The sequence below is a fragment of the Tubulanus polymorphus genome, chromosome 5, assembly GCF_964204645.1.
Source record: "Tubulanus polymorphus chromosome 5, tnTubPoly1.2, whole genome shotgun sequence".
NCBI classification, from domain to species: Eukaryota; Metazoa; Nemertea; class Palaeonemertea; order Tubulaniformes; family Tubulanidae; genus Tubulanus; species Tubulanus polymorphus.
This window is the reverse complement of record NC_134029.1, coordinates 5,701,822-5,728,310: the sequence shown is the minus strand read 5'-3', so window position 1 is coordinate 5,728,310 and position 26,489 is coordinate 5,701,822. Positions and strand designations below refer to the sequence as shown.

Sequence of the window (26,489 nt, the reverse complement as noted above, 5' to 3'; positions counted from 1 at the left end):
CATTTCATATTGAATTTCCGATACTGGATTTTTTTCTGTCAAATTCACATATTTGTTTCCATCATTTCCTACCATATCCCAATAGTGGCATTTTGATGCTGCATCCACAAATCCCAGCTTTTCGTTAGCTACTACGAATAAGACCAAAGACAATTTAACGTGTAATCAATAGAAAATAAAATATATGATTTATTGGAATCAAAAAACATGCAATACGGTTATACGAGATAAAGGTACATGTAATTTGTACATGTCTGAACATGAAAATGAACCCCCACAGCTAAGTATACCATTAATGTCATAATTGGATATGAAAATCAATGAATTCGATACCCTGTGCAAAAACCTCTTATTCATGTCTGGATCACTTACACTAATGAGGCACTTCTCAGCGAATGGAAAAAAAAGCAACAAAACAATCATCTACCGAATAGAAAATTACACATACACAAACTAAAATTTTGAGGTGAACTGAGCACTGAAAAGGCTAACGTAATTGATAAATTATACGTCACTAATTTACAAGCGTTTTAAAATGGATTTTTCACTAGTGCATCACTGGGAAATATACGGTAATTAACGATGCATACGTTTTATACGCGGCGGCCATCGAATTATCGAGGCAAATGAAAAACCCTGCAACCTTTTTCCTGTGCGTTACTACCACATGCATACAGAGGAAGATCTAGTAATTACACATGTATCATGATCAATCAGCTTCATCGCCGAGAGAAGTATCAATTTTAGCAGACAACAAATCGGACACACCCTAGAATCCGACTAGATAATCATACGATATGTACACGTGCGTATGACACCTACCGTATATATAAAATGAACACAAGGAACGACCAGCATGTACGTAAATGCGATATTTGGAGTTTGCCAACCTCGATTTACACATAACTCTTGCACAGTCTCATTTTGGCTAGGAGAAAATGATCATTGATATCATTGCATTTTTAGCTACATCGAAAATTGTGGCAATTTTCATCATATACAGAAAACTGACACGAGCGTGTCCAATATTATACATGATATTGCTGTTTAGATGATGACATGGAGTAATAATAAAATCCGATGTCCGTCGAGCCTAGTTTCAGCAATAAGAAAGAACACGCATACCAGGAATCTTCGGAAAAGTTGCTATTTTCGATAAGTTCAAAGTAGAGAAACAAAATCAGTTTAACTTAATCTTTCGTGTGTAAATGGGCCTCATTACAAAGATTGACAAACTAATATTCAACCATAATCTACATACAGCACTGTCAGATACAACTGTTAATCCTGTTTGATCCGCATCATTTTACTGATAATCTGGATCAGGTACTTCCGAATTTTCTTGTTATGTCAGCTAACTCATGTAAAGTGATAACACTTTAATGTCGATACTGATTAATAGGTGAATTACGATGTTTCTCAATGATTTGGATCAGGTGGCTTTTATTTGGAAAATGTAATCCTTGCACTTTCATATAAAGCAAAGTTCTGCAACTCGAAACAATGCTGCCATCTATAAACTTCAAACGAACTAACATCCATGACTCCATCAAAGTAAGGCGTTATTCACAAAGGCATAAGCTTTGAAATCGCCTAATTTCTCCCCATCTGTATTGTAGTGTAACATAATGAAGCATTCGTCGCAAAAATGACTAGGATCAAAGGTAGAAAAGGGGCTTCCACGAACAGTCCACCTGATAAGAGAAAAAGATATTGATGCTCAATTACTCAAATTACATCGAACAGTTAACACACATTAATTTGACATAGATAATTTAGGTACAATGAAATTCATGCAGTTATTTAGAGAAAATCGAAGTCTACATCAAGTTGACTGATGATAATGTACGGGGTGGCTTCTTTCCGCTCATTTACAAATCCCTCAAGTTTTCCCTGATGTTTCCATGTGATTACACAAAATTCCCTGAGTGATTCAAAAGAAATTTTGTCGTTTAAAATGTTACAATTTCATTCCTTTTGCACTGTATCCCGTACTGATGAAGAAACAAGTGGTCAATTATCTGAAATTCCCCGAGTTTTCAAGGTTAGTGGTAAGATTTGTCAAATTCTCTGAGTTTTCCCTGATTCTTCTGATTCCCTGAATTTTCCAGGTCAGTAGCCACCCTGATATATGGATCATATAGAAATCTATATTGACTAAGCAGGTTTGACTGCGCATCAAAAAATCTTACTTAGCATTGGACCGAGTGCAACCACGACACAAGACTCTTTTTCGTCTACGTTTTCGAATGAGAAGTGGATACCTCTCGATCGGACCATCATCTTCGTGAATAACACTATATTAAGAAAGTTTAAAGAATATTGACAAAACTATACACTTGTATTTTCATAATACTTTTTCAACAACAAAATGTAATAATTTTTTACCGAACATTCGTGAACATAATGACATGTTCACAGTTTCCTTGGTGCTGGTAAATATAAGGGTGGTTTAGCCTTATCGATAAATCGATGAAAAGAGATTCCTCCATATCTTTTTTGGTGAATGGTCCAACATTTATGTCTGGAGATTTTGTCCAATTTATGATACATCTGAAATGAAAGTTGAAACTTCTTTGCTGTTTTATAGGTTTGATGGAATCCGAGGAATGATATCTGAATTCATTGTTAGTGTTATCGCAGGGGGTCGGGCATCCAAGCGGGAAAAATGCTAAAATTTCAGTAAAACTACTCGTCAAATGGTAGAGTACTTACTCGCTATAGTCCCGACTATCCATAGACCTCATATCATTGTAAAATGTGTTTTCTATGAAGAAAAATCCCGATCTATATAAATCCTGAAAGTGAGGTAGGTCGAGAAGATAATCAATATCCGGGTAAGACGAATACATGAGAGAAATCGCACAATAATTCGGCCAAAAATGAAAAGTTCTTGAATAAAAGTTCACACACAATTTTCAGTTTACACGCAATTTACCTTAGCTCTAATATCTGGTACCTGCTTCGGGCACTGACTGAAGTCACCAGCTATTACGTAATCAGAGGCGCATGTAATCACATCCCTCAATTCGGACAAACGTTGGCTGCCGAGTACACGGATTTCCTGGTTGACTTTCGGCTGGAAGTTCAAATTTCGACAGTTTAAACTTATTGAACTGTGCAAATTATCGAATCAAGGCTATCAATGTTGACTTACTTTCGACTTTGAATACGCAGCGACTGGATCATAGATATGAACTGTCAGGAGCAGATTAACCGCTTGGGTTTCTATACGATCAGTTTTTTCAGCATTCTCAGCGTCCTACAAAAATTATTCTTATATAGCCTAACACGATCAATTTAATTATAAAAGCTGACGATAAACCAACTGATAACATACCGGTACTGGCTTGTAAAACTTTTCGCTGAAGTCAGTAATCATTGAATCCCAACACCTATGATTTCCAGTTTTCTTTTTTAACATCCTATGAAAATGTGGTAAGTATGTTTTAACAGTTTTTCAGGTCCTATACACAGTTGTGACTGTCCAGGGGTGGATCGAAGAGGGTACTTGGGGGACTTGATTTGCCTTTCTGTTGATGTTTTCAAGACAGAAATTGACAAAATCTACATACAAATCAGAAATGGCATCTTTTCGGATATATCTAAAATTGGGAGACCTTTGGCATGGTTATTTAATCAAAGGCTCGCTTCCTATTCATACTCTTGAAATGTTGCTTCTTGTTAAATTTTACCCTTTCCTTAAACATCTAAAAATTCTACTATTTACTTTAAATGTCCAGATCTCCTACCTGATACTTGCAAGATTTGTGTCTTTAGGGACATTACATAACGCTTCATATTCTGTAACAGGTTCTTCAGTTATCTGTAGTGTTGATGGACTGAAACAGATTTTTCAAACAGATTGCTTGTCACTGGATATTTCAATTGCTTCTGGTAAAGACTGAAAACTTCTTCACAAAAGATAATTATGATTAGGGACTGATTGCACTCAAAACCTACTCGCAAACTGCAGCCAATTCTTTGATTACTTCTGGTGGTTGTTGCATTTTCTCACATAGGACTGCCTCTTCAATATCCTGCATTCTCCTGACGAAATAGCTTTCCGGAATTTCGGCTACCCATTTGTCAAGGAACTCTTCTAGATTGATTAGATTATCATCCTCCATATTCAGCTTAATCCTTTCAAGAGTGAAACAAATGAAATATATAGGCCTTGGTTTCAATTTTTTTGAAACACAAATACAACACAAAAGCCATAAGGTCTTCGGACTTCAACAGTCATTTGGCAAAATTTTGTTTTCTAGTAAGGAAGTGATTATTTAGCCGGATCCGATCACCAACTTCTGAAGGCTATTTTGCCGGATCCATATATTATGTAACAATAAAATCAATTTATTGGGTTTAGGATTCGGGTTTCGATAGGGTTAGTGTCAAGAGGGCGAGAAGAGGGTCCAGAGGTTTCCGTTTCACAACTAGGGATAGGGTTAGGGTAAGGTGAGGCTTTATGTAGTTAAAACATTCCAGTGGTTTTCAGCGAGGTCAGTGGTCTATTGGGAAGACGCTGCGCTAGTAATTCACTGGCCTGGGTTCGAGTCTCGTTCTATCCGCTCTATTTTCTCAAACTCTGTCCTCCACACTTCCTTCGAATGTTCTAAGTCGCGCACCTCTCTGCGCATGCCGGGAGTAAATCAGCCAATTAGAGACGATATCCGGCAAAATAGCGTTCAGAAGTTGGTGACCGGATCCGGTATACTGCCTTCTATCTAGTAACACTTCACAGGCACGACAACAAAGCTGAAGCAAATGATATCTTCTATTCATTCGTGAAATCATAGAATGTTGTTTCGGAACAAGATTAAATTAGGAAACGTTAGTAGTAATGGTAAAGAAGAATTTAGGTAGGCCTAGCCCCGGGTAGGCCGAGTTAAGGCCACCACCCCGTTCATTCAGCATTGAATATCTTCTTTTTACTTCACCAAGAACCTTAGTGTCTGATGTAGTAGATCGTAGAGCAACGTAGATACACTGACACTGTGTGGAGACAGCCACACTGTCAGGACTGGGTGAACTTTTTACCTATTTCACCTTTGACAACTTCTTTTGACGGAAATTTAAATGGAAAATTCGTAAAAAGATTATTCTAGATCTGTTTGCTTAATCAGCAAGAAATTGATGAAAAAAGTATAGAAAAATCAAGTGAAAGATAAGAAAACGTTTTGTAGGCCAACGACCTTGCGACTTGCAGTGTGTTGAATTGAATTGATGTCAAGTTCAAATTTATTTTTGTTTATTTTACGATGTAAATGATGTTTTGAGGTGAAGAATTGTGATGCGGGGTAGTGTTATTTTTTGAAGAATCAAAAGAATATATGCGAATTTCAAAATGGAGAGAATGAGTGAGGGAATTGAGGCCGATCTTTAGTCCGTAAACCGTGAATTAGTCACTTCAGGTGGCGCTTTGGTCGAAAAAAGCGTCTGCTATTTTTAAATTTTCAATATCTTCAACGACTGTAAGACGAATCGTGATGAATAAAAGCACTGCTGCTGCAGCTGGCACGTCGGTAAAATCCGTCATGTTGATTTTAGAAAAAGAAGACAAAACGAAGAAAGAAAAAAATTCGATTCTAAATTTCTTCGATGAAGAAAATGAATTTGACGACGTCAAAAAAACTAAAAACACATCCGCGACATCGTCCGAATGGTCGAGTAGTCTACAATTGGGTCGCCGTTTTAGTCAATCTGCAACTGATTTAGGATCCAGAGCTCATTTTGGAGATAGTGATGAGGACGAGGACTAGTAAGTAAAGTAGTTTGCTTTATCGGGGATGGTTCAGTTTTTTAAAACAAATTTGTTTCGCCAGTTTTCGACGATTTGAATTTGATTGTTTCCAGTGAATACCGCCAGACGGCGAACGAGTTCTTCGGGAAATCGAAACTGTGGTCGTCGTTATACACGTCAAGTGTGGCGCTGTTCTCACGTAAACAACAATGTCTGACGACGACCAGTGAACGAAAACTGTTGGATGCTTTAGTGCACGTTTCCGCGTTAAATTACAAACCGCGCCCGTTGGAACCAGCGCCGAAACACGCAGCGGGTAGGATGCCTCTGCTGCCGAAACCGACCCAGAAGAAAGTCCGGCCCAGTTCGGCCCAGGCGAATTTACAAACCAGCGTTAGATACGGTAAGGTCAACGCCGTAAATTCGCCGTACGATGGACGCCGGCCTTCGAGCGCCCTAGGATCTCAGCGACCGGTAACTCACGCCGGAGTAAGGACTGCTTATCAGCCGGCTACCATCAATGAAGACCAGCCCGCGACGACTGGGCCGCCGCCCGTGGTTGAGCGAGTCAGAAGAAATACCATCAGTTTAATCGATGGTATCGCCACAACTGAAATAGCGTTTCAAGCCCGGCTTTCAACGACCCTAGCAACAAATCTCAAAAGCAAAGTAAGTTATGGTGTTTTATGATTTCATGTTTTTGTAGAAGAGATTATTGTGAATACAGGTTTTAGTGCGGTCAAATGAGTTGAATGGATCAGCTGCGGGCACGCTTAGCGCTGGGTACTGATACTAAAGACCTAGTCAGTATCCCGTCTGTCGTTTTGTTTCACGATCAGACATATTCGCAAGCTCATCCGATATAGGCCTTAAAGCTTACCACCAACGATTAGGTGGGGAGTATAATATATGCCTATTACGCCTAGTTACCTAATCGTTGGTGAGCTAATCGGATGGCCTGTGGTTTGTGAAAATATCCCATCGTGAAACTAGGTTACTGACTAATATACACGCTGATTGAGGAACCTTTCAAATTCAGGTCAATGAATTTAGTAAGGTTTCGATCGAACAAACGTCACCTATGGTTTTTACCAACTCTCTCCCGGATAACAGATTATGCTATGCTATAATACTATCTAGAATTTAGAATGTAATCTGGTCGAAAGGACGGTGGAAACCAATCAATCAATCCATGCCTGATGGCCAAAACATCTTCATCTTGGGAAGTTATTGCAGAACTGTCGGCAAATCTTTTTTCTAGGCATTAGACCTAGTTAGGACTAGTCCATTCTATTTGAATGTATGTAGCTTGAATATATATTGGCCATTCAATTCTCGTATGCGTTGGCTGTAGTAGTTTTTCCCATGAAATATTTATTTGTATGTGCAATAAATTTTATAGACTCTTAGGTATAGTTATGAATGAATAGCTGTCATCATGCATATCCATATCCACAAAATACCCATATATTTAACATACTCAGGCCAGTGATATATCCCTCTTGAATTAATATCTTTAGGTCTTAATTCCTTCCTTTCAACAGTTTAATGTATTATTTGCAATTAGGCGTACATCTTGGTTTGACAGTGATTTAACTGTTCAGTGCTCGGTGAACGTGTGTTATTCAGTCACTGTTTTAGTTTCTGTCCGCTGATTTACCCAGAGTTCAATGGTTTGTTATGGTTACGAGCAGTCTACCGAGCTTAAGGCTTTTCAGGTCAATAACAGTTATGACGGTCGAACCAATTAAGGCCTACTACGAGTAGAAAACTCTTCTTAAGGACGAGAAATTTTCAAGCTCCGCACAAACTTTGTATTTTTGTCATCGTAATTAATTTCAGTATTTCTTTTTCCAATGAAGACTACCCACTTCCTATTAGATATTAATACAAATGACAGGGGTAACATGGTTTGCTAAAAACTGGTTTCGAAGTTACGAGATAGGTACTGTTATAAGGGCATGTATATTTATTGTTCCATTTTATTGCCTATGATTTTACAGGCTTTTTGTTTGTCTGGTTATTTCCCCTGCGGGCAAATGTTCGTTTAATCAAATGGCATTACTGTGTTAATTGAAGTGTTCATGCCAATATTTTAGTGGTCACATCGGCTTATGGTGTTTGAGAGTAGGCCTTTGGATCTAGATTACCAATTCTTAACAAATCAACTTAATAAAAAATAAGTATCCCATGTGATGATATTTTTCTGAAAAATTATGAGAATTACTGACTATGAGTTGATTCTGCTCTTTCTTGAGGACTTGATAGCATAATTGGCCACATAAGACTTGAAGACCCTGGTTCTTTTGCAGTAACCACATAAAACATTGTTTGATGAACCAACCAAAATACTTTAGAAACATCCATAGGTTTACAAGTGTATGTATCACAAAAATGTATTTATGCCTGGATTGGTTGCATTGGTGGCAAAAATTACTTATGGGAAGCCAATATGAATCAAAGTGTTTTCCATACTGCTGTTAAAGGTATGAGTTTTGCATATAGAACTTCAAAATGTTTGAATACGTTCTGCCAATAATTATATGCGCAAAAAGCGAAGAAATAAAGTCGGAAAAGATATTTTTATATGAAAAGATCGTTCATTTGTTGAACAGCACAAAAATGATAACGTTGCATGCTGCCTTGCATCACGTTCATGTAACAGGTGCTTTAATTGAATCGGTTATACGTTAATTGATTATTGATTTTTCAATTTAATTATGCGATGCCATGTTTAATGATTGATAATAAAGATCGAGTATAGAGTCGTTTTTATATTATAGTCGATTATTTCTGTTCGCAATGTCCCTCGGGAAATGATTCTGTTTATGATCAGTTGATTTCACGTCGTTTCTTTTCGTTACGACCGATGGATGGATGGAGGGATGGAGTGATGGAGGGTCGGACGACGTCATCGATGCTATATTACTGGCAACAGCGGAAGATGTTAAATTCGAACTCGCAATGATTGAAGTCGTAAAGTCACGTCAACTCGCGATTCAAGGTTGACGGTTAGAGGTTACGAGAAATATGGACGTCCCAGAAAATTAGGTGTCTGTGTTCAGATTGGATGATGCGCAACATGTATGGTTTTTTCAAATTTATAGGATTATTGCAAAGATAGTTTTAGAGAAACGTATGAATTTATCGACATATGTCAAAGAATTTTCTGGATTCAAACTCGAATTAGACCGAAAAATGTATTGGGACTGTTGGAAATTATGGATGAACTTCAGAAATTTTGATAAAATCTACATCTTTGAACAGGAGATAGCATTTGAATAAGAAGGTGGCTTATGGGCCATGATGTTTTCACTTATATTTTTTTATATGGAATGTGAAGTTATTGCGAAAAAAATGATATAAAAAGCAGAACAAACTTTTACGTCATGTATTTTACTAAGTAAATTTGTGCAGAAAACTGAACGATGAAATTCAATGCTTTCGACGAGTTAGTACCTGAAAGAACTGACAATTCGATTGTTCCATGATTCAGAGTCTGCTATGCCGCTATATATAGGACAGATGCTAGGCTAATTTAATTAACAATTGTTCGAGTCCTGGGTACCTGATAATTAAAGTTGCAGGATTAATAATTAACGAAGAAGTCGTTAACGGTGTGTATATATGGATAGATACAGATCAGGAGTGGTTAAGATGTTTTCATCGCATTTCAAGAGGAGAAGGTTTTACAGGATTGTCGAGTTTCCGATCGTCTCTCTTCGGCTGAATAAGGTGAATATAAAAGATGATCTGGGATCAGTTTCATGAAAAATCTGACAAAACGTTTTTTATTAGAGGCTATTCGGTTAAATTCTTTCAATCAATAACCACAATCAGTTAAATCTTAATTGAGTTAACTTTTTAACGAAAAGGTTTTGGCGTGAAAAGATTTTGTTTGTTCTTATTGAATTACCACTTCGAAATTGAAGGTGTTTAGTGGTTTTTCAAGACTGAGCCCTACGCTGAAACATTTAAAACTTTTCTATGAACTATTTCCCGTAAACCTTGCATGAAAATCTTTGTCATCCCCTTCGTACTATAAACTTCAAGGGAACATAAAATGTGATTGTTGTATCAAGAAAATACCATCTGAATGTTTGAACTTGCTCATTAAATCTATGTCTTTTTCATCTTTCTTTGATATTTTTCCCGAGATATTTTACTCTGAAAAAGTTATTATGGCTGAAAATAAATAATTTCAAACTTTGAACATTTCTCTTGATCCGTAGACAAAATATGATGTTTCTTATTTGACTTCACCAAATACCTCAAGGTTTACTGTATATTTCGAAATGTTTTGAATCTGTTTATCGCGTATGAAACGATCATCTTTTATCACTTTTTTCTCGATTACTCATTGGAAATTAGCTTCGATATGTCAAACGCGGCACGAAATGTACCGCTTCGAATTTTGGATATATACGGAAATCAGTGTCTGTTCAAGAAACGCTATTTCGGTCCCCCAGACCCCCCAGCTATCGAAGTTCCAAAGCCTGAATTTATCAAACGCAAAGGCTGGGTAAGTTTTCCATAGTTTGACTGCGTTTCAAGCTGTTTAATTTGTTAATGCCATGTAATCTGAGTTACTCATGGTTCTTAGATATGATTACATATAATACTGTATAATTACCAGGCCGTATTGCCCTGTCTTTCATTACAACATTTTTATCCTAAGATTAGCTGGTCCGTTGATTCTAATCATGGACTTTTACAGTCCATGCTCTAACCAAACCGGCATTTTTACACGACTTCGCTAGCCACTCTAGATTTTATTAATTTTCAAATCATGCCAGTGGATATGTGCAGCTTGGAAGAGTGGTTCTTCTGTGTCAACTGTAGATATGTCTCCATTCCTCCTGATGATGGTTATTTTCATGTGTATGACTTTTTACAGCGCCTAAAAGATGTTTTAGATTTACGTCATTTCAAATCTGGAAGGTCATTTAGTTCTTATCATGGAAAATTTGGATAAATGAATTACTGAGTGGTGAAGGATTTTGACGCGATCTTTCTGTATTGGAGGAATGAAATAAATTCAACAACTCGAGTTATTTTTCGCTTTCCGCCGACCTCATCAACGATTCGACGCCTCATAGATTCATAATCGATCGGCCGGTGGAATAGAAATCAATTAGTACACTACAGAGTTCGACGCTGAGAAGAAAATGCAATTATTTCTCTTCAGATATCGTGACTATAATTCTCGCGGCCGACGACGAAGAAAATATGATCGATGAGCGAATGTGTAAGGAAAAAAATTTCAACGCCGATATTAGTTGACATGGTGATCGCATCGACGAAAAGGAAGAGATGATAAATTGCTAAACGTTGCCGGTTGTCTTAGTCTGTCACGCGATATATAATAAATAACGTACGATAATCATTTGTTCATTAAACGATAGATAATCATACTGCGTTGATCGATGGTTCTTTCGTTCGTTCGTTTATTACAATTTGAAAGTTTGTAGCCGTGGGATGAATCTTTACCTGCGCGGGAAGCAGGACGTTAATTTGTTAAAAGGACATCGATAACGCCATTTTTCACCCGTTTCTGTTCGGTCGGTGATAAGATTCTTCGTCGGGGTCGAAATCAATTTTCTACATCGAGATGAATAAGTTTAGATCATTGAGCGTTTGCGTCCAGTCGAACGCGAGCGATGTAGACAGCTCATCGCAGCAGCAGCAGCGGCGGCAGTCGATTGCCGACTTAAAAAGTCGCTCGAAATCGCTGCCTTTCAATATGATCGTCAATGTCTATCGCGACGTCGTCTATTTCATCGAGGGTCTGCAAGAGTTGAAAAATCAACAGGTACGTTTTGTGAATTGGAAAGATTTTATCCGTTATACATCAAAAATGGACGTGATGAAATGTAGTTGCTTCAGTTCGCTTGCTTTCTGTCGATCCGTCGAATATTGCGACCTCTTTTCGGTATAAAAATGTTGGTAAACTATCAGTTATTTACGGTATTTGCTTGTTTAATACGTTGATAAGGGATCTAAATCTGCTTGCTGTTGCTGGAGAACAACAAATAAGTTCAAAATTTCAGCTCAGTTTTAACGCAAATGTATATTCGACTGTTCCTCACAAAACCAAAGAGTTGTGCTTGTCATAAAGGTGTCACTAACTTCCATAGATTTGCTTAACAACTAGAATGTCCTCAGTTTCTGTTTTGGCAACAGTTCGAATGCAATCTTTTTGCAAAAATAGTTAGGACATGAACGTAGACAGCCATTAATGGTCTATTTTGTCAACATCCAGTTCAATAATTGTGGCATAATTGATTATTAATCCGATAAGATTCGAGTGAGTTCGTATTGAAGTAGTTCTACTTTGCTAACCTCACAAGTGTCAGTCAGTTGATTGGCATTTTTGTCCTGATAAGAGCCCTAGTAATGTGTAGAGATATAATCAGGTAATTCAATGTCGTTTTAATAGATTATTTCCTCGAAAAACCTTTATGCGAAACTCGATCGGTTTAACGCGAACATTTTTTCGCAAGGAAATACGCGTTTAAAAGACCCACAAATCTTCATTTGATGGGATTACGAGGCTGCTCTTGTTTGACGTGAGGCAAACCCGTTTTACCTCAAACGACGTACGGGGCTTAACTTCGTCGTTAATACGGATATATTTGCCGTGTGTAAATGAACATAATGTAAACATCTCGGTGACAAGTCTATTTGTACGATCATAGTCTTTATATCCCGGTCACGGTTTAAAGATAGTTACTTTCTTGAGCTGATATGAGACAAATTGGCAATACTGGTTTTAAATAACGATACAGAATTATTACATTATGGACGATGTTGGCTTTTATCGTTGGAATAGCCTGACTTTTTTGGAATGTCTGTGTCCTGTAGTAAGTACATAAATTATTGATTAGAGTTTTATCTCTGAGTTCACGGATTTATCGTCCTATTATATATTGATCAGCTTTATAATCGATGTTGATTTCATTGTATTAATCATTTGCCCCCAGGTCAACGAAATAGAATATTCTATTTGATGTTCGTTGCATTGGTTTCACCGCGGACTCATCGAGGGCATTTTAGAGTCAGTTCACATGGAGATAACTATTAGTCTGGAGCTGTTTGACTGCGGTAGAGTCAACTCAAAACAATGGAAATTGAACAAATTTTGACTATTAAGCTTAACCTAAATCTGGTTCTTTATTTGCATAGAGTTTTAGACGAGCTGTGTTAAAACCCGGTGTGGAATCTGTAAAATCAGACGGACCGATTTTACTTATAAGGTAAACTGGATTTATTTGAAGTACAAGCTTTTGCTACTAGTGTATAGTCGCTTCATCTTGTAGAGTGAAACACCAGATCAAGCTACTGCGCACTAGTAGCGAAAGCTCCTACTTCAAATAAATCTAGTTAACCTTCAAAGTACGGTCTGTCTTTCATTTCAATAGAAATCATCGATGTAAACTTACACGCAATTTTTTCATCATAATTAGCTCGACTTCAATCCCGTATATTTCAAGTGATGTTGATGATGAATTTCATGAGAGTGTTAGGACCTGTTTGGGCTTTATTGAACGGTATATTATAACAATTTGCGCTAGTTGAGAGGAATTCCTTATTCTCTAAGCCATAAATGGATTAACATATCACGGATTAGATTTCTTCAATTTCGGAATTTTGATTGAAAGGTTGTGCAGGCTTAATTTGTCATTCACAATCTGGTGACTAGGGGATATATATATATATATATATATATATATATATATTTATAAGCCTTTAAGACAGCAGTCGAACGGCAATAGTTTTCATTTTCAACTCATTTGTGATAAGTCTGCGTATGCATAATCAAGAAGGAAGTTTTTGAAACAGGAATTTAATGTGATAACATAATTTCGAAGAATTTAGAAGTCAGACATTACCCCTTATTCGAAGCATTCGATTTTGTTTTGATATACGTGTCATAACAATAACTGTTGTAGCAACTAATGGCATTCATCAAATCTGTGAAAAACAAGGTGGTTCTTAGCTACAAGGACCTTAACTGAAGGTCAGTTGGACCTTGAGTTACTCGGAAGTTAGACTAGAGACGAATAACTTTCCCGTTTTATCGAAAGACCAACACCTCGAAATGCAGGCGCTTATAAATTATGGGCAAAAAATATCGCGTGCAGAAAATTGAAAGCTCGATTCAGGTTTATAAAATTGAAAGTGCGGCTGAGTGGCAACAACCTGCCAGAACAATCAATACGCAAACAGGACATTAGAGACCGTGAATTAAAACTGTAAGCTGAGCGTGATAAACTAAACACCGGACTCTGCAGTTGATTGTGACACCGTGAAGGTTTCCCGACAGTTATTCATTACTAGGCAGTCGTTAGTGATGTGCATTATATGGAGATACTGAAATTTTAACTGGTTATAGAAAAGCTACGAGATTTGTGATCGGTGACTTTTTACCTGCTCTGAACTACATTTTGCCATCATTAATCACCACTGGATTAAGCTAGCCTGATACAGCTGCGAAGCTGGAAAATAGTTGTGGATATTCTAAGGAAATAGATTATGACAAGGCGCATCTACATTTGGAATTTTATGATAATATGGACACAGTGTTTGTAGCCATTACATTGGTGAAACTGAATTATATTTTTTGAAGAAATTTTTAAATTTGCAAAGTGGATTTAAAAAACGGTTTTAGAAAAGGCTTTATTATACATTTTATTGCGTCGCGATTATGTTTTTTCGGTTTTCCAAATGTATTCTTCGTCTGAATTATACATGATGAAACCGGTCTGGTTGCCACGTAGAATACCGCGTATATACGCTATATAGGACCGGAAGTACTATTGTATTAAATTACGGAAAATCGATGAATATTTGAAGAGTGAGCGAAAGTAATTTGTATTCGGGTTTCATTCGTATCTGTAATTAAAATCTCGTCAAATCGTGTATACACTTAACAACGAGCTCTATTCGTTCTGGAATTCAGTGTATGCAGCATGAAATCAATGCTGGTTCGCCGCTGATTTATGCGAAGTTTGTAGCGAGTGAATTTACAGTATGACGGCTACACCTGAAACGGCTGTATCGCTGAATCCTTATTTAACCGCTTCGGATGCGAGTTTAACCGCGAAACAAATCCCGCTCGTCATCGGTACGAAGATTTCCAACTCGAATATTCAGAGCCGAAGCCGTGACTCGTTTGGTCTGGATACGGAGGTGAAAGCATCATCCGGAAAAAAACGTAGAAGCGGCCGAACTGACGGTAATATTTCTAATTCTGGTGATGGAGTTCAGGCATCGGAAATGACGGTTTCGACTCCGGAGTCGCGAAGTAAAACTCCTCCAGAAATGAGACTGAAGACTCAGGATTCGAGGACTGAAACTCCAGGATCGATGATCAAAACTCCGAGGAATAAATCGTCGCTGGAATCGAGGAACGTTACTCCGGAATCTGCGAAGAACGCTCCAGAATTAAGAAAGAAAAGCTTAGAACCGATGAACAGGACTCCGGAGCTAAGGAATAGAACGCCTTCGGAGTTGGCTCTAAAACGAACCGGTGAACATAGAACCAGTTCTTCATTTTCCGACGCAAATCATCTTTTGACGTCCAAACCGTCTAAATCCCGCTCGAATTCCCCGTATCCGGACGTCGGAACAAACGGAATAAAATCGCAACAATCGCATAGATCGTCCTCGCGATCGTCGACGGTTAGCGGATCGTCCTCGCGCGGTAAATCGAGCAGCCGCGGCGCGTTACTAGCAGCCGAATCAAAACCCGACGAGAAACTACCGAAAATCGAAAACGTTCCGTTTATGATAAATATTCGACCGGTCGAGATAGTCGAAGACATACGAGTTTTCGGAAGCGATATAACCGATCGCGATATTCTATATCCGCCGAATTTAGAACCGCTTCCCGTGTCGACGGCTAAATTCGGGACGACTCCGATGTACGAACTCGTGCCCGAAATCGATTGTTCAATCAGACCGGACATGCGTCTGCTACCGGTCATACCGAGCCACTGTAGTATGATTACGAATGAGGTAATGTGATAAGAAACAAATTAGGAAAAACCGCTGGTTATAGCTGCGATCGCATCACGGGTGCTAGATGGGCCCGTGCCTGTTTGACCCGACCAAAAACCTTGGACCTGGCCCAAGCCAAATTTTAGTACAGGTCAAATCATTGCGCGCGAATTGCAACTCACTTCGCTTTGTTTAGCCATTGTTTAGTATCGAGTGAGTGCTTTGCTGAGTAGGCGCGGGCCAAATTTGACTCGGGCCTGTTCCGAACAAGTTTGGCCCAGGCCAAATACTGGCAAATCAGAAAAATCTCAGGAACTTCGTAATGATAGTTACGGGTTTTGAATATTTAGGAAATTCATTTTAGACTTCATGTAGCATTTGCCAGGAGCAGCTTTCTTGAAAATCACACCACCCAGTCCCCCTTATAATGCTGTTATCCCTGTAGTATGATGGTGTCTTTATTTTTATGAAGGCCCCATTTCCTTCCTTGTTACTTCAACTTTACTAGAGCTGTGCCTAAATTACTTAAATCATTTAGTTATTTCTAAGATGATCTTAAGACCATTTCTTAATCATGGTTTCTTTTAATGAATATTTCAAACGATACTCTTCTAATCTGTGGCATTCTTAAATATCAAAGCTATCTCCGATCAATGTGTTATAGATTATTATTCACCTCTCCGCCCTATTTACCAATTTCGAAATAATTTTTGCCCCGGCCATTTTCTCTATGCTTTCATCTAACTTCTATCTTTGATGGTGAATTTTCTAGTTTCCTGCGGTTTATTGCCGCACATGCTATGATTCTGTAAGGCAGTTGTGTTTATTAAATGTGGCGTGAATCGCACATTTTACCGACTTTGACGCTCAGGCGGCTCGATGAATGTCTAGTAGAGGTGTTGTTTGAATTAATTAAATATCGAATGGGTCGCAGTCTGGTTCTAAACAGGGTTTGCCCGTTAATGAATATTTAATGAGTTTATGACCAGGTGAATATTAAACAATCTGGTGCCAGTTGTATGTTTCACAAATAATTCACATTGTGATTTACTAGTTTATTGACCTGTTTAATGAATACGGAAGTTCGTGATTCTGTCTTGTGCCTTCTTGACGCTGAAAATGTCAGTAAACTAACACATTCTAGCAAAAAATCATGGACAATCATTTTGATTAGTAAATGTGGAAGTACAGAGTAATCACGATTTATGTGAAGAAGCAATTGTCCCTTATTTGATAGAATAGTGGGTCACTTAGGGATCCTCACTGTAAGAAAAATATTTGTCTCCCTTTTGTCGAAAATAAACTGATTAACGTTTCTTGCTTCAGCTTGAAGAGAAAATAAACATCGAAACGTTAGAAGATCTGAAAAAGGCATTCGAAACAGCTAGCTATGGAAGTGAAGGCAAACTCGATCTCGTACAATTCAAGGAGTTACTCAAGGCTAAACTTCACATTACTGGATCGAAGGTAAAAACATTTCGCATATAATTTTAGATTCATTTGCAGTCATGAACATGTGGAATCTTTTTCACTGTTTTTCATTCAACCCTTGTCCTGATTGTATCTAGGCCCTATATTCTTATACTGGCCCCGATACGGTGTATTTACTTGATTTGATGAATTAATTTGAAATATATTTCATTTTCAAAGACTCGCAAAAATAGAATACTGGTGAGATATATGGCTTGCAATCAATTATGAGCTTAAACTGAGAATCAAAATGTTTTACAAAGCATAACATTAATCTGCGGTCCTAATTACCGTAAACATTGATGAATAGAAAAATGAATTTTTTGGAATGAATATGTTATCCTCAAATTATGCTTTACTCTAAGAGGTGAAGGTGATCTAATCTAAGTAGTAACGATAATATTTATCATAAGAATAAATTTGATTTAAGTATCGATAAAGATAAATTTTATTGGCTTAATTTACCCTGATCTAAGTTCAGAACAAATATTCATTATTCAGTGCCCATTGAAAATGTTGATTACCCAGTAAGCATTGGCAAATTAAGAAAATTATGAAAATTGTATAGTTTATTGTAGGATTTAAAAAAGATTAAATCTTGTTGGCTTTGAAAATGTATGTAAGATTCATTAATGCCCTATAATCCCAACTCAGATATAAAAAAACATAGGTTTAAGCCTAGATACGGGTACTCCATTACCAAAAATGATTATAGAAAATTTATTATTTATGGCAGGTTCAACAGATCGATGCCTTGTTTCAAAAGATTGACTGGTCGTCGGAAGGTCTCATTACATGGGATGAATTCTGTACGTACATGCAGTTGGAATACGCCGAGAAAGAAGATTCGTACCTGCGCGCGAAGGAGGTATGCTTCCATCGGCCGGCGAAGATTGAAAATATGCCCCACAGAGAACAAGTTCTTCGCATCAGCGATACTGCTGATGGACACGTTATCGCCTGTAGTAAGGTAAGTTAAGTCAAATATATTTGCTCTGCTATAAATTTTTTGGTTTCTAGCTGATTTGATGCTGGGCACATTATACCTCTAGTTTGTATCACATCTTCACATCTTATTGCTTGATAAGTCTCTTTTTTTGGATTTTGTAAATAAATCTCATGATTTCGTAACAACATAAGTATTCCTCAAGATAACTTGCTCAAACTAGTTCAAGTAATTTCGTCGGTCTTTATTTTTTCATTTTAAGCGTAGGATTAATAAGAATGTTTTGCAGATTAGTACAATCATTTTTTGAAATTCACGGCCTCCAATAAATTTCTTTCTGTTTTAAAAAAAAATTTTTTTAGGATGGATTAGTATCTTTTTGGTCCGGATCATTGGACCTGAAACGTCAAAGAACAGTTGTGGTATGTAAATAGTTGAAAAATTCTACACCCGTTTCTACTTCTATTGTTTCTTATTGATGTTACTGAGGTTCAACTTCATCTTTTTAAATCTTTTCTTCAGACTGTTGAGCAATCTACAAGACAAAAACAAAAATGGATTACAGATTTTGTAATAATGCCCCACTACAATAAATTCATTGTAGCTACTGGGTAAGTGAAACATTACTTTCATCATTTATACTTCAGCTCTCTTGACATTCATTCCTTTCAATGAATCTGAAATCACATCGATGAAGCATAAAGGGTTGATGAATTGAAACGGTAAAACTTTTTACTCATGAAACCCATACCGGTACTTTCTCAGTTCATTTTATGCCACTCGGAAGAGTCATGAATCTGTGCTGTTTTATCCCATCTTAAAAAAACGCTTTACAGTTTGTTCAGATTTATTGATAGATAATGCATCTCTGCGATTTTCAGGGATCGAGAAATTCAGTTTTTCGAATTGTCTTCATTCGAGCCGTACTGTCAAATTAGTGGTTTTGAAACCGTTCCGTTAAAGTTGGATTACTGGTATGTATTGATATCAACACTGTGTCCACTAATATGTGTAAATAGTTACCTGTTTCGAAGACGTGCGTATTCATATAATACTTCATTCTAGTTCTACGGGTCATGATGAGTGTATGATACTGTATGGAGACAGTATGGGATGTATCAATATACTAGTTATCAACAATGCCGGAGAATGCCTTAGGTACGTTTCACTTTATGTACATTGTGTCACTTAGCTCCCTATATGGAATCATCTGTGATGTTTTAATCAAAGCCTTCATTTCGTTCTATTTGACGATCAGAACTTGGAAAAAGATGCCAAAAACCGAAGGAATAGCGAGCGTCGGAATCGAAGTCGTCGCGAACAGTCCGAGCTGTAAATTCATCCGATGGAAAGTACACGATGATTGGGTACAGGAGGTGAAATACTACAACTCTATCAGACAAGTGATATCGTGCTCCAATCACTCGGGAACTGCTCTAGTTATAGGTGAGCGCTTGTTAGGGACACAGATAATATCCTTTCTAGCAAGGATTAAGGATATTATCTTATGTTAAGTGAACTTATCAGGGGTGGATTTAGGCGGTGGTCTCGGGAGTCTGGACCGTTGCCCTTTTTGTTAAGACAGAGATCATTAAAACACGTATGTTTGACGCTCGTCCTCTCGGAAATTGCAACCTTTTGGATATATTTCTTCAAAAATGTCTAAAACTGAAGGCGGAAACACATGGAACCCTCTTCTTTTATTTCTTTTATTATGGACTCCGACCTTTTAATTTTCATAGATCAGCCCCTCGCTTATGTCCTTAAAACATCCCTGATAAATTAGCTTTTCTTTTTGCAGCATTTGATCACTGTGTCAGTAAAAGGTTTCAGGTTTTTTATCCCTGAGTTAGAATTTCAGAGGTTGGCAATAGACTCGCTGATCAACTCGTTGCTTATGTATTTTTTCTACAGCATTCTCACTGTATATTTGTTGCAGGTTACACCCAAGGCAGTACGCAGATTGAACAACAGATGAAAGACCAAAATACGAACCACGAAAAACCGAAACAGAAAATCAGTTACTCGTGGAAAGAGGCGAAACATCGACTGAAAGCCGATCAGACCGTTTTCAAAATTTACAAGGGCGTCAAAACGTTCGATTTCTCGAAATCGAAAAATGTTATTGTTACTGGAGGTAGGCGACAAATGATCTTTTTATCTGGGTTTCATCTCATGACAAAGTTTAACTGAAATTTCTGGTTTCGCTTCATGTTTCCAATAAGTACAATACCACAACTGAAACTGATGCCCACTTATGTTAATTTCCTCATTTACCAATCATTAAGTAATGTTTTTCCCTTTTTTGTATTTAGGAATGGACAGAATACTCAGAATTTGGAATCCTTACGTTTCAGGGTAAGTAACCACTAGAAATTACCTATTCAACTACAGTGGCCTCGGTCGCTCAGTGAGATGCTGTTGCAACCACTATCAGTGCTGATTGATAAGCAGGTTTGAGTCCTGCTGGCTGCTTACAGTGTGCGGGCAACACTTCAAAGGCCGTCCCATCATGAGGTTAAATGAATAATCCAATACGGTTAGTCTTGGGAAACCAAGATCTGAACGACATAAAGCCATCAAACAAATACCTGTTTAGTTTTGATGTTTCATGTGAATTGTTTTTGATCACTCAATCGTTGAACTTTTCAGAAATTAAGCATAACTTAAAAACAATATTTTTGCTTTAATCAGAAAACCAACTGCCACTATACGAGGACACAGCGCTCCCATTTCTTATTTGCGTATCTCAGAGGAAGAAAATAGGATTTATAGTGTCTCAACAGATAAATGTGTCAAGGTAAGACTGGAGATTAATCCATAAATAGGAGAGGAGGTGCAGCGGCTATTGATCTGGGGGTTGGTTGCTCAAAAGTTGTTTAGAGTGGATAGGTGAAAAAGTGACAATCAAACTGCATGATAACCATGATGATGCCTAACTTTAAACAAACTTTGAAGCGACTGACCCCTGATCAAATGAGGTTTCCAAATCCCAAATGAAGTTTTGTTGATGCTTCTTCTGAAAATGAAACCTTTAACCTGCTATCAATGACCTGAGTGGTGCTCGGTGGTTTGAGGAATGAATATCTAATGATTGTTTTGTTGTAGGTTTGGGATATCCAAGATCATAATTGTATTCACACGATTCGTCCGAAAGGTCACAAGATTCGCGGCGATTTGCAGACGTGTTTTTATTCGATATTCAACCGAGGCCTCGTCGTTGCTACTGATCAGATGGCGATGATTAGCCAAGTTGTCAAGTAAGCGAACAAACACTCTGCCATCTTCCGACATCGGCTTAGACTGCTTATTTTTAAAAAAGAAACGTTCCGTTTTTTCAGGCCGCACTTTAGTGCTGAAATTCCGGTCACGCATAAAGAGGCAATTCATTGTATTAAGTACAACCCTTCATTCAAACAGCTGATAACATGTTCTGATGGTTCTGTAAGTTATTTGAATAATTCATTAACCATTATCAATGTTAGTTAACAATTGAGTTTTCACGGACGCTTGTTATTCCGATGTTTGATATTTTTGATATGTTTCAACTGACAGGTTGTCAAAATATGGGACTTTGAATCGGGAAATTTGATATTTGAATTCAACGAGGCGCACGGCGAGAGTGCTATTACTTGCGTCTCATTCGATAATACCGATAGAAGGTACTTTTCATATTGAAACTCAATTTACAGTTTCTAAATTTGATGAAACTGCGGTTAATATGCAGAGAAAATGGTTTAATTTTTTAATGTCGACTGTATTTTCTACGTAGACTCATAACAGGAGGTAGAGATGGCTGTTTACGTATTTGGAACTACAATAATGGACATTGTTTGAGAACGATGCAAAAAGGTACAATTACTACGACAATAAGGCAGTACGATCCTATCATTTCCTGAAGTGACCCTCTTACTAATAAGATCATTCTGATATTGATTTCAGAAGCTGACAATGAAGAGATCTGTTCTGTGTGTTACGTCGAGATGAATCGAAACAGGTACAGACAAAAAGCATTGCGGGGATCATCTACTTTTATATATACAGTTCGGAGGGGAGGGGTTCTAGAATAAAACCACTTTCTCCTGTAAACACAATGCAGGAAAGGAGTGGGGTTCAAAATTTTAGGACATTTTAAAACTGCAGTATGTTTGGCCTCAAATGGAATAAGAAAAAAAGGCAATTTTGAAGTACCTTAGTCATGCTTGCATGACATTATAGCTTGATAGCAGTTCTGTTTATTTTACTGTAAAATTTACTGTAGATATGTGATAGCAGTCGGTTGGGATAGAAGAATAAATATGTACACTGATAATTCAGAGGGAGTTCATCACATCAGTCATCCATTACCAAACTGGGCAGACGACATTGTAAGTAGGTCAATAACTTTCGGTATTAACTTGCATATCAGATGCAACGAACACAAGATTTTTACCCAAATCTTTGGAAGAAATTCGATGTTTGTAATGGCAACTTCTCAAATCCCTGTGGTTTGTCATGACGTTCCGTTGATCTGCAATAACCCAGTTAAATAATTTTCTACAAGTCACTGGGACTTTGATCCGCCATTTAGAAAGTGGCTCTAAACCTAAGACAAGTGTTCATTTATCAGATTGGTTTAGATGGAAATTGACCTTTGATTGGTTCAGTCGCAACTGAAGATGCCAATACAACATTGTGTAGAGAGGTCTTCTCATCTGTTGATGAAATGTTCGTTTCACTGCGGTTGCTTCATGTTTCAGGCTAATGGACATAAAGAAGATATACTGTCAGTTGCGGTGAGTTCGCCATCGTTTCTGGCGACGTCGAGTTACGACGGTGAAGTGATCGTTTGGAATCTAATATCCGGTCACATATTCTGTCACCTTCATGCACCGGAACCTCGAAACTACGAACACGAATCCTGTAAGTTTTTAAATAAATCGATTTATTTATTCGATAAATTTATTTCGTGAAGGTTCTCACCCGTATTTTCTCGAAAACTGCTTTTTCAGTGGATGGAGATCTAAGCGTGAATAAATTACTGTTCCTGAAATCGCGTTCGTATAATAAAGACGCCGGTTCTCTGATATCAAGTGGACCGCGAGGACACATTCATTTCTGGGGTGTATACAACGGCGGTAAACTGATGGCTCAATTTCCCGGTGTAAGTACCTTACGTTACATTCAGCGGCAAAACATTTCAAGCCTCGTCAAAAATTGGTTCAACAGTTGAACAAACTACCCACAAAGTTTTCAGGTTTTCGTTAATCCATTTGTATTCGTTATTTTGTAGTCGCATCGACCCGGTGTTATGGTTACTACTATGGAGGTCGATCGAAATGATAAGACATTGTACACCGCTGACAGTATGGGCTTTATTTACGTTTGGAAAATAGAAGGCTACGCAACGAACGGCCCGACTATTGAACCACCTGAATGTGAGTACTACCTATTAGTATTAGTATTATATCACTACATGGCACCAGAGAATCAGCTTTTAACAGCCGGTAGTTCATCATATCCACTCTGAAATTGATACCAATTTTCATTTGGGTCTTAGCTCGGAATATTGATTCAATATCGGAGGTTCAACTGGAGGATGCTGGAAGGTGCACATAGGCCGATTCAAAATAATGGTGCGGTGTACAGTCCGCTTGAAATGTTGCTCATATATTTGTAGTGTTGATAATGTGGCGAGGTCATATTGACAGCGTAACCGCTTTAGATCTGGTGGAAGACCATAAAATGATAATCACTGCATCGTTAGATTGTACAGTTCGTCTATGGACATTCGATGGCGACTACATAGGTACTTGTTATTACTGATTAAATCAACTTGTATATTTTCTTTACTTTGAAAAACATGAAATTATCATTCTTCATATTGTAAACCGGAAGCTATTCTGCTATTATTTTAGGTACTTTCGGTCAGCCAGATCCGTGGGATGTTTTCGATCCGTCGACGTTCCAGCATCCTATGGTTCCTTACGACGTGCTCGTCGATCCACTCAGTTTACCGTCACATCCCGTACTCGATCGAACTCAGTCAATAGATGGCGTTGTGGATGGCGATTCGGCGCAAAACTCCGACACAGAAGAAAAGGTACATGTACGTAAATTACGAACCTCCATCTATTCGGAACCCAGTTCTGCAATTATGAATTTTTGCTTGTGAGAGTGAAATGTAATTCACAACTCTGGAACAGGGACCTCAGGATATTTCAGGCTTCAATCCCTGTTGTAAACCTTTGATAACAAAGCTCAAATTTATTTCATTCCATCATATTGAATCAATGAAAAAAATTCTTTTCGGATTGATCCACAGTTTTTGATCAACATTAGATCTATCCTATGTAAAAGTAGACTTTATCTGAAAGGTTGTATGTATATCCAGTAAAAAGTATACACAGTAATTTTTCTATGCCCGAAACGGGAGATGTCTCGCTAAATACAATTGAACTATTTATAGTTGCAGGAAAAGCCCACAACTCCTACGTACATCGGAAAATCACAGTTCTTCGTTGATGACGACGCGATAGCCGAGCAGATAGCCAAAAAACCATTCAGAAATGGAACAGGAAAAAGGTAACAAAGTTTTATTGCATCTGCCCCCTCTTTTGCGTGGATCTGGCAGATAATCTATATCCAGTTGATGCATTTTACTTGGGACTTACTCTTTACAAGTCCCAGCAGGCTTTTGCTTGCACTTTTTGCAGAATAAAATGGTATTTACATTATATATTGGTGGTACCTATGCATATTTTGTAACCACAGTCAATTGCTGAATTATGAATTAGCCATCATCTGTCAATCTCTTTGCTTTAGGTTACGACACGAGAAAAATAAACCGATACGAATAGACCGCGGTGGACCGAGTGAATATCAATCGTTGAAATGTTTCGACCTCGCCGACACTCCAATAATCGATCCGCCGAAATTAAAAGTCAACCGAAACGACCCGTTCGCATTTTACGACGATGACTAGATTTATTGGGGTTTTTTTGCGTGGCGTTTTTTAAATTGTTATTCTTGATACAATTATTTTGTATTTAATGATTATGATTTAGAAAGAAGAAATGCTTAAACGAATTACAAACCAACAATGAGATTTTAGAACCGTTAATTAATCATGTATTTGAAATACAATAGACAATGGATGGTATTCAATGTATATTATGAAATTTACAATTGATACTATATCACGTGATCAACGAAAAAGATAATCAGTGAAATTTACATGTCATCGAATGTTTTTTGCCATTAAGAATACTTTTAGGTGATGTAAAACTTCCCCCAAGATTTGTTAGTTTTAGAAAGACCGTTGAAAGTGAAAAGTCTTTTGAGAATCTTTGCTTAAGTTGATAGTTTGCGCCTTAATAAGGGAGGCGTTATTGTGTAGAAATACTTTTATGCATTTTTATGTCGCGAATATCTGTGATAATAGACGAATTTAGAAAATGTTGAAATTATATTGTTTTTTTATCAGCTTAACGAATCAAAGTGTTACAAAATTATGACTACATTCCATAGATAAATACCGGTTTTTCGTCACCAATCTCATTGCGGAATAAGGGAAAAAAACAATCCATTGAACACTTAAAAAAGAAAATCATTCGTTTTAAGACGATTCCGGAAATGGTAAATTTCCGCAACATGAGAGGAATGTAGGTTGTTGATCATCAAAATAAAAACCCAGTCATCGTGATAATGCTGATAGATTTCCTTTTTACAAGTGATCGAACTCTTCAGTTGAAAAATCCGTCCGTTGTATTGTAAATAGTTTTTTTAATGTACAGATATCCGTCCATAAACGGCTTTTGTTTGATGAATATTGGAGGAAAAACCATTTTAAAACGGAATGGTGTCGTTGTTACACGTTTGTAATGATGATCGTACCAATTGTTAATGACGGTATTGATTATATGATTCACAAACGATGAAATTTGTTTATGATTGTGATTATGTATCAGGATTCATTTAATATACATTATCTATATTATTTAGAGAGCTTATAAATAAAGTAAATATATCATGAATACACTAATGCAATTGCTTTTTTACAATTTGGGAATTTCTTTAGCATTGTCAAACACGATTTGGAAAGCCCATTTTGTTGTCGATGGTTGGAAGACCTCGCAGTAGTTAGTGAAAACGGACGGATGAAGGCATCATGGTGTGGAGAGCCGTTGGTGATATTTTAGATCATGATGACTATGTTTTTCATCTAAATTCATGTTACGTTCTCAATACAAAGTCGGAATGCTTTTCGTTTAGAGTATAGCGTTACATCACTGAATCTATTGAAATGGCAAAACTGTTTTTAATGTCCACGATACATTCGATATTTTT

At 37.5% G+C, this 26,489-nt stretch overlaps 2 protein-coding genes across 3 annotated transcripts; one reads left to right on the top strand and one right to left on the bottom strand.

Moving 5' to 3' along the window:
* Positions 1-153: 153 nt before the first annotated feature.
* On the bottom strand, positions 154-5,165 carry LOC141905438 (snRNA-activating protein complex subunit 3-like). 2 transcript variants are annotated; one of them, XM_074794303.1, is made up of 10 exons: positions 5,041-5,165; positions 3,964-4,143; positions 3,753-3,842; positions 3,341-3,425; positions 3,158-3,262; positions 2,939-3,079; positions 2,716-2,798; positions 2,389-2,553; positions 2,193-2,297; positions 154-1,694 (listed from the first exon to the last, which is right to left on the bottom strand). In XM_074794303.1, the coding sequence occupies exons 2-10, from the start codon at positions 4,128-4,130 to the stop codon at positions 1,550-1,552; spliced, it is 1,086 nt and encodes a 361-aa protein (XP_074650404.1). In that variant the 5' UTR covers positions 4,131-4,143; positions 5,041-5,165; the 3' UTR covers positions 154-1,549. The 2 variants fall into 2 exon arrangements, with proteins under 2 accessions (XP_074650404.1, XP_074650405.1); XM_074794304.1 differs by lacking the exon at positions 5,041-5,165 and having other exon boundaries at positions 3,964-5,034.
* A 324-nt stretch (positions 5,166-5,489) lies between these two features.
* LOC141905484 (cilia- and flagella-associated protein 337-like) lies at positions 5,490-26,144 on the top strand. Its single transcript, XM_074794350.1, has 26 exons — positions 5,490-5,761; positions 5,857-6,412; positions 17,072-17,212; positions 17,396-17,416; positions 17,952-18,185; positions 18,524-18,583; positions 18,684-18,772; positions 19,043-19,135; positions 19,227-19,319; positions 19,420-19,607; positions 20,101-20,298; positions 20,477-20,519; positions 20,856-20,961; positions 21,270-21,421; positions 21,503-21,605; positions 21,717-21,823; positions 21,934-22,013; positions 22,104-22,158; positions 22,423-22,528; positions 22,901-23,063; positions 23,153-23,304; positions 23,434-23,578; positions 23,821-23,949; positions 24,059-24,249; positions 24,610-24,725; positions 24,966-26,144. The coding sequence occupies exons 1-26, from the start codon at positions 5,490-5,492 to the stop codon at positions 25,123-25,125; spliced, it is 3,753 nt and encodes a 1,250-aa protein (XP_074650451.1). The 3' UTR covers positions 25,126-26,144.
* The last annotated feature ends 345 nt before the right edge of the window (positions 26,145-26,489 follow it).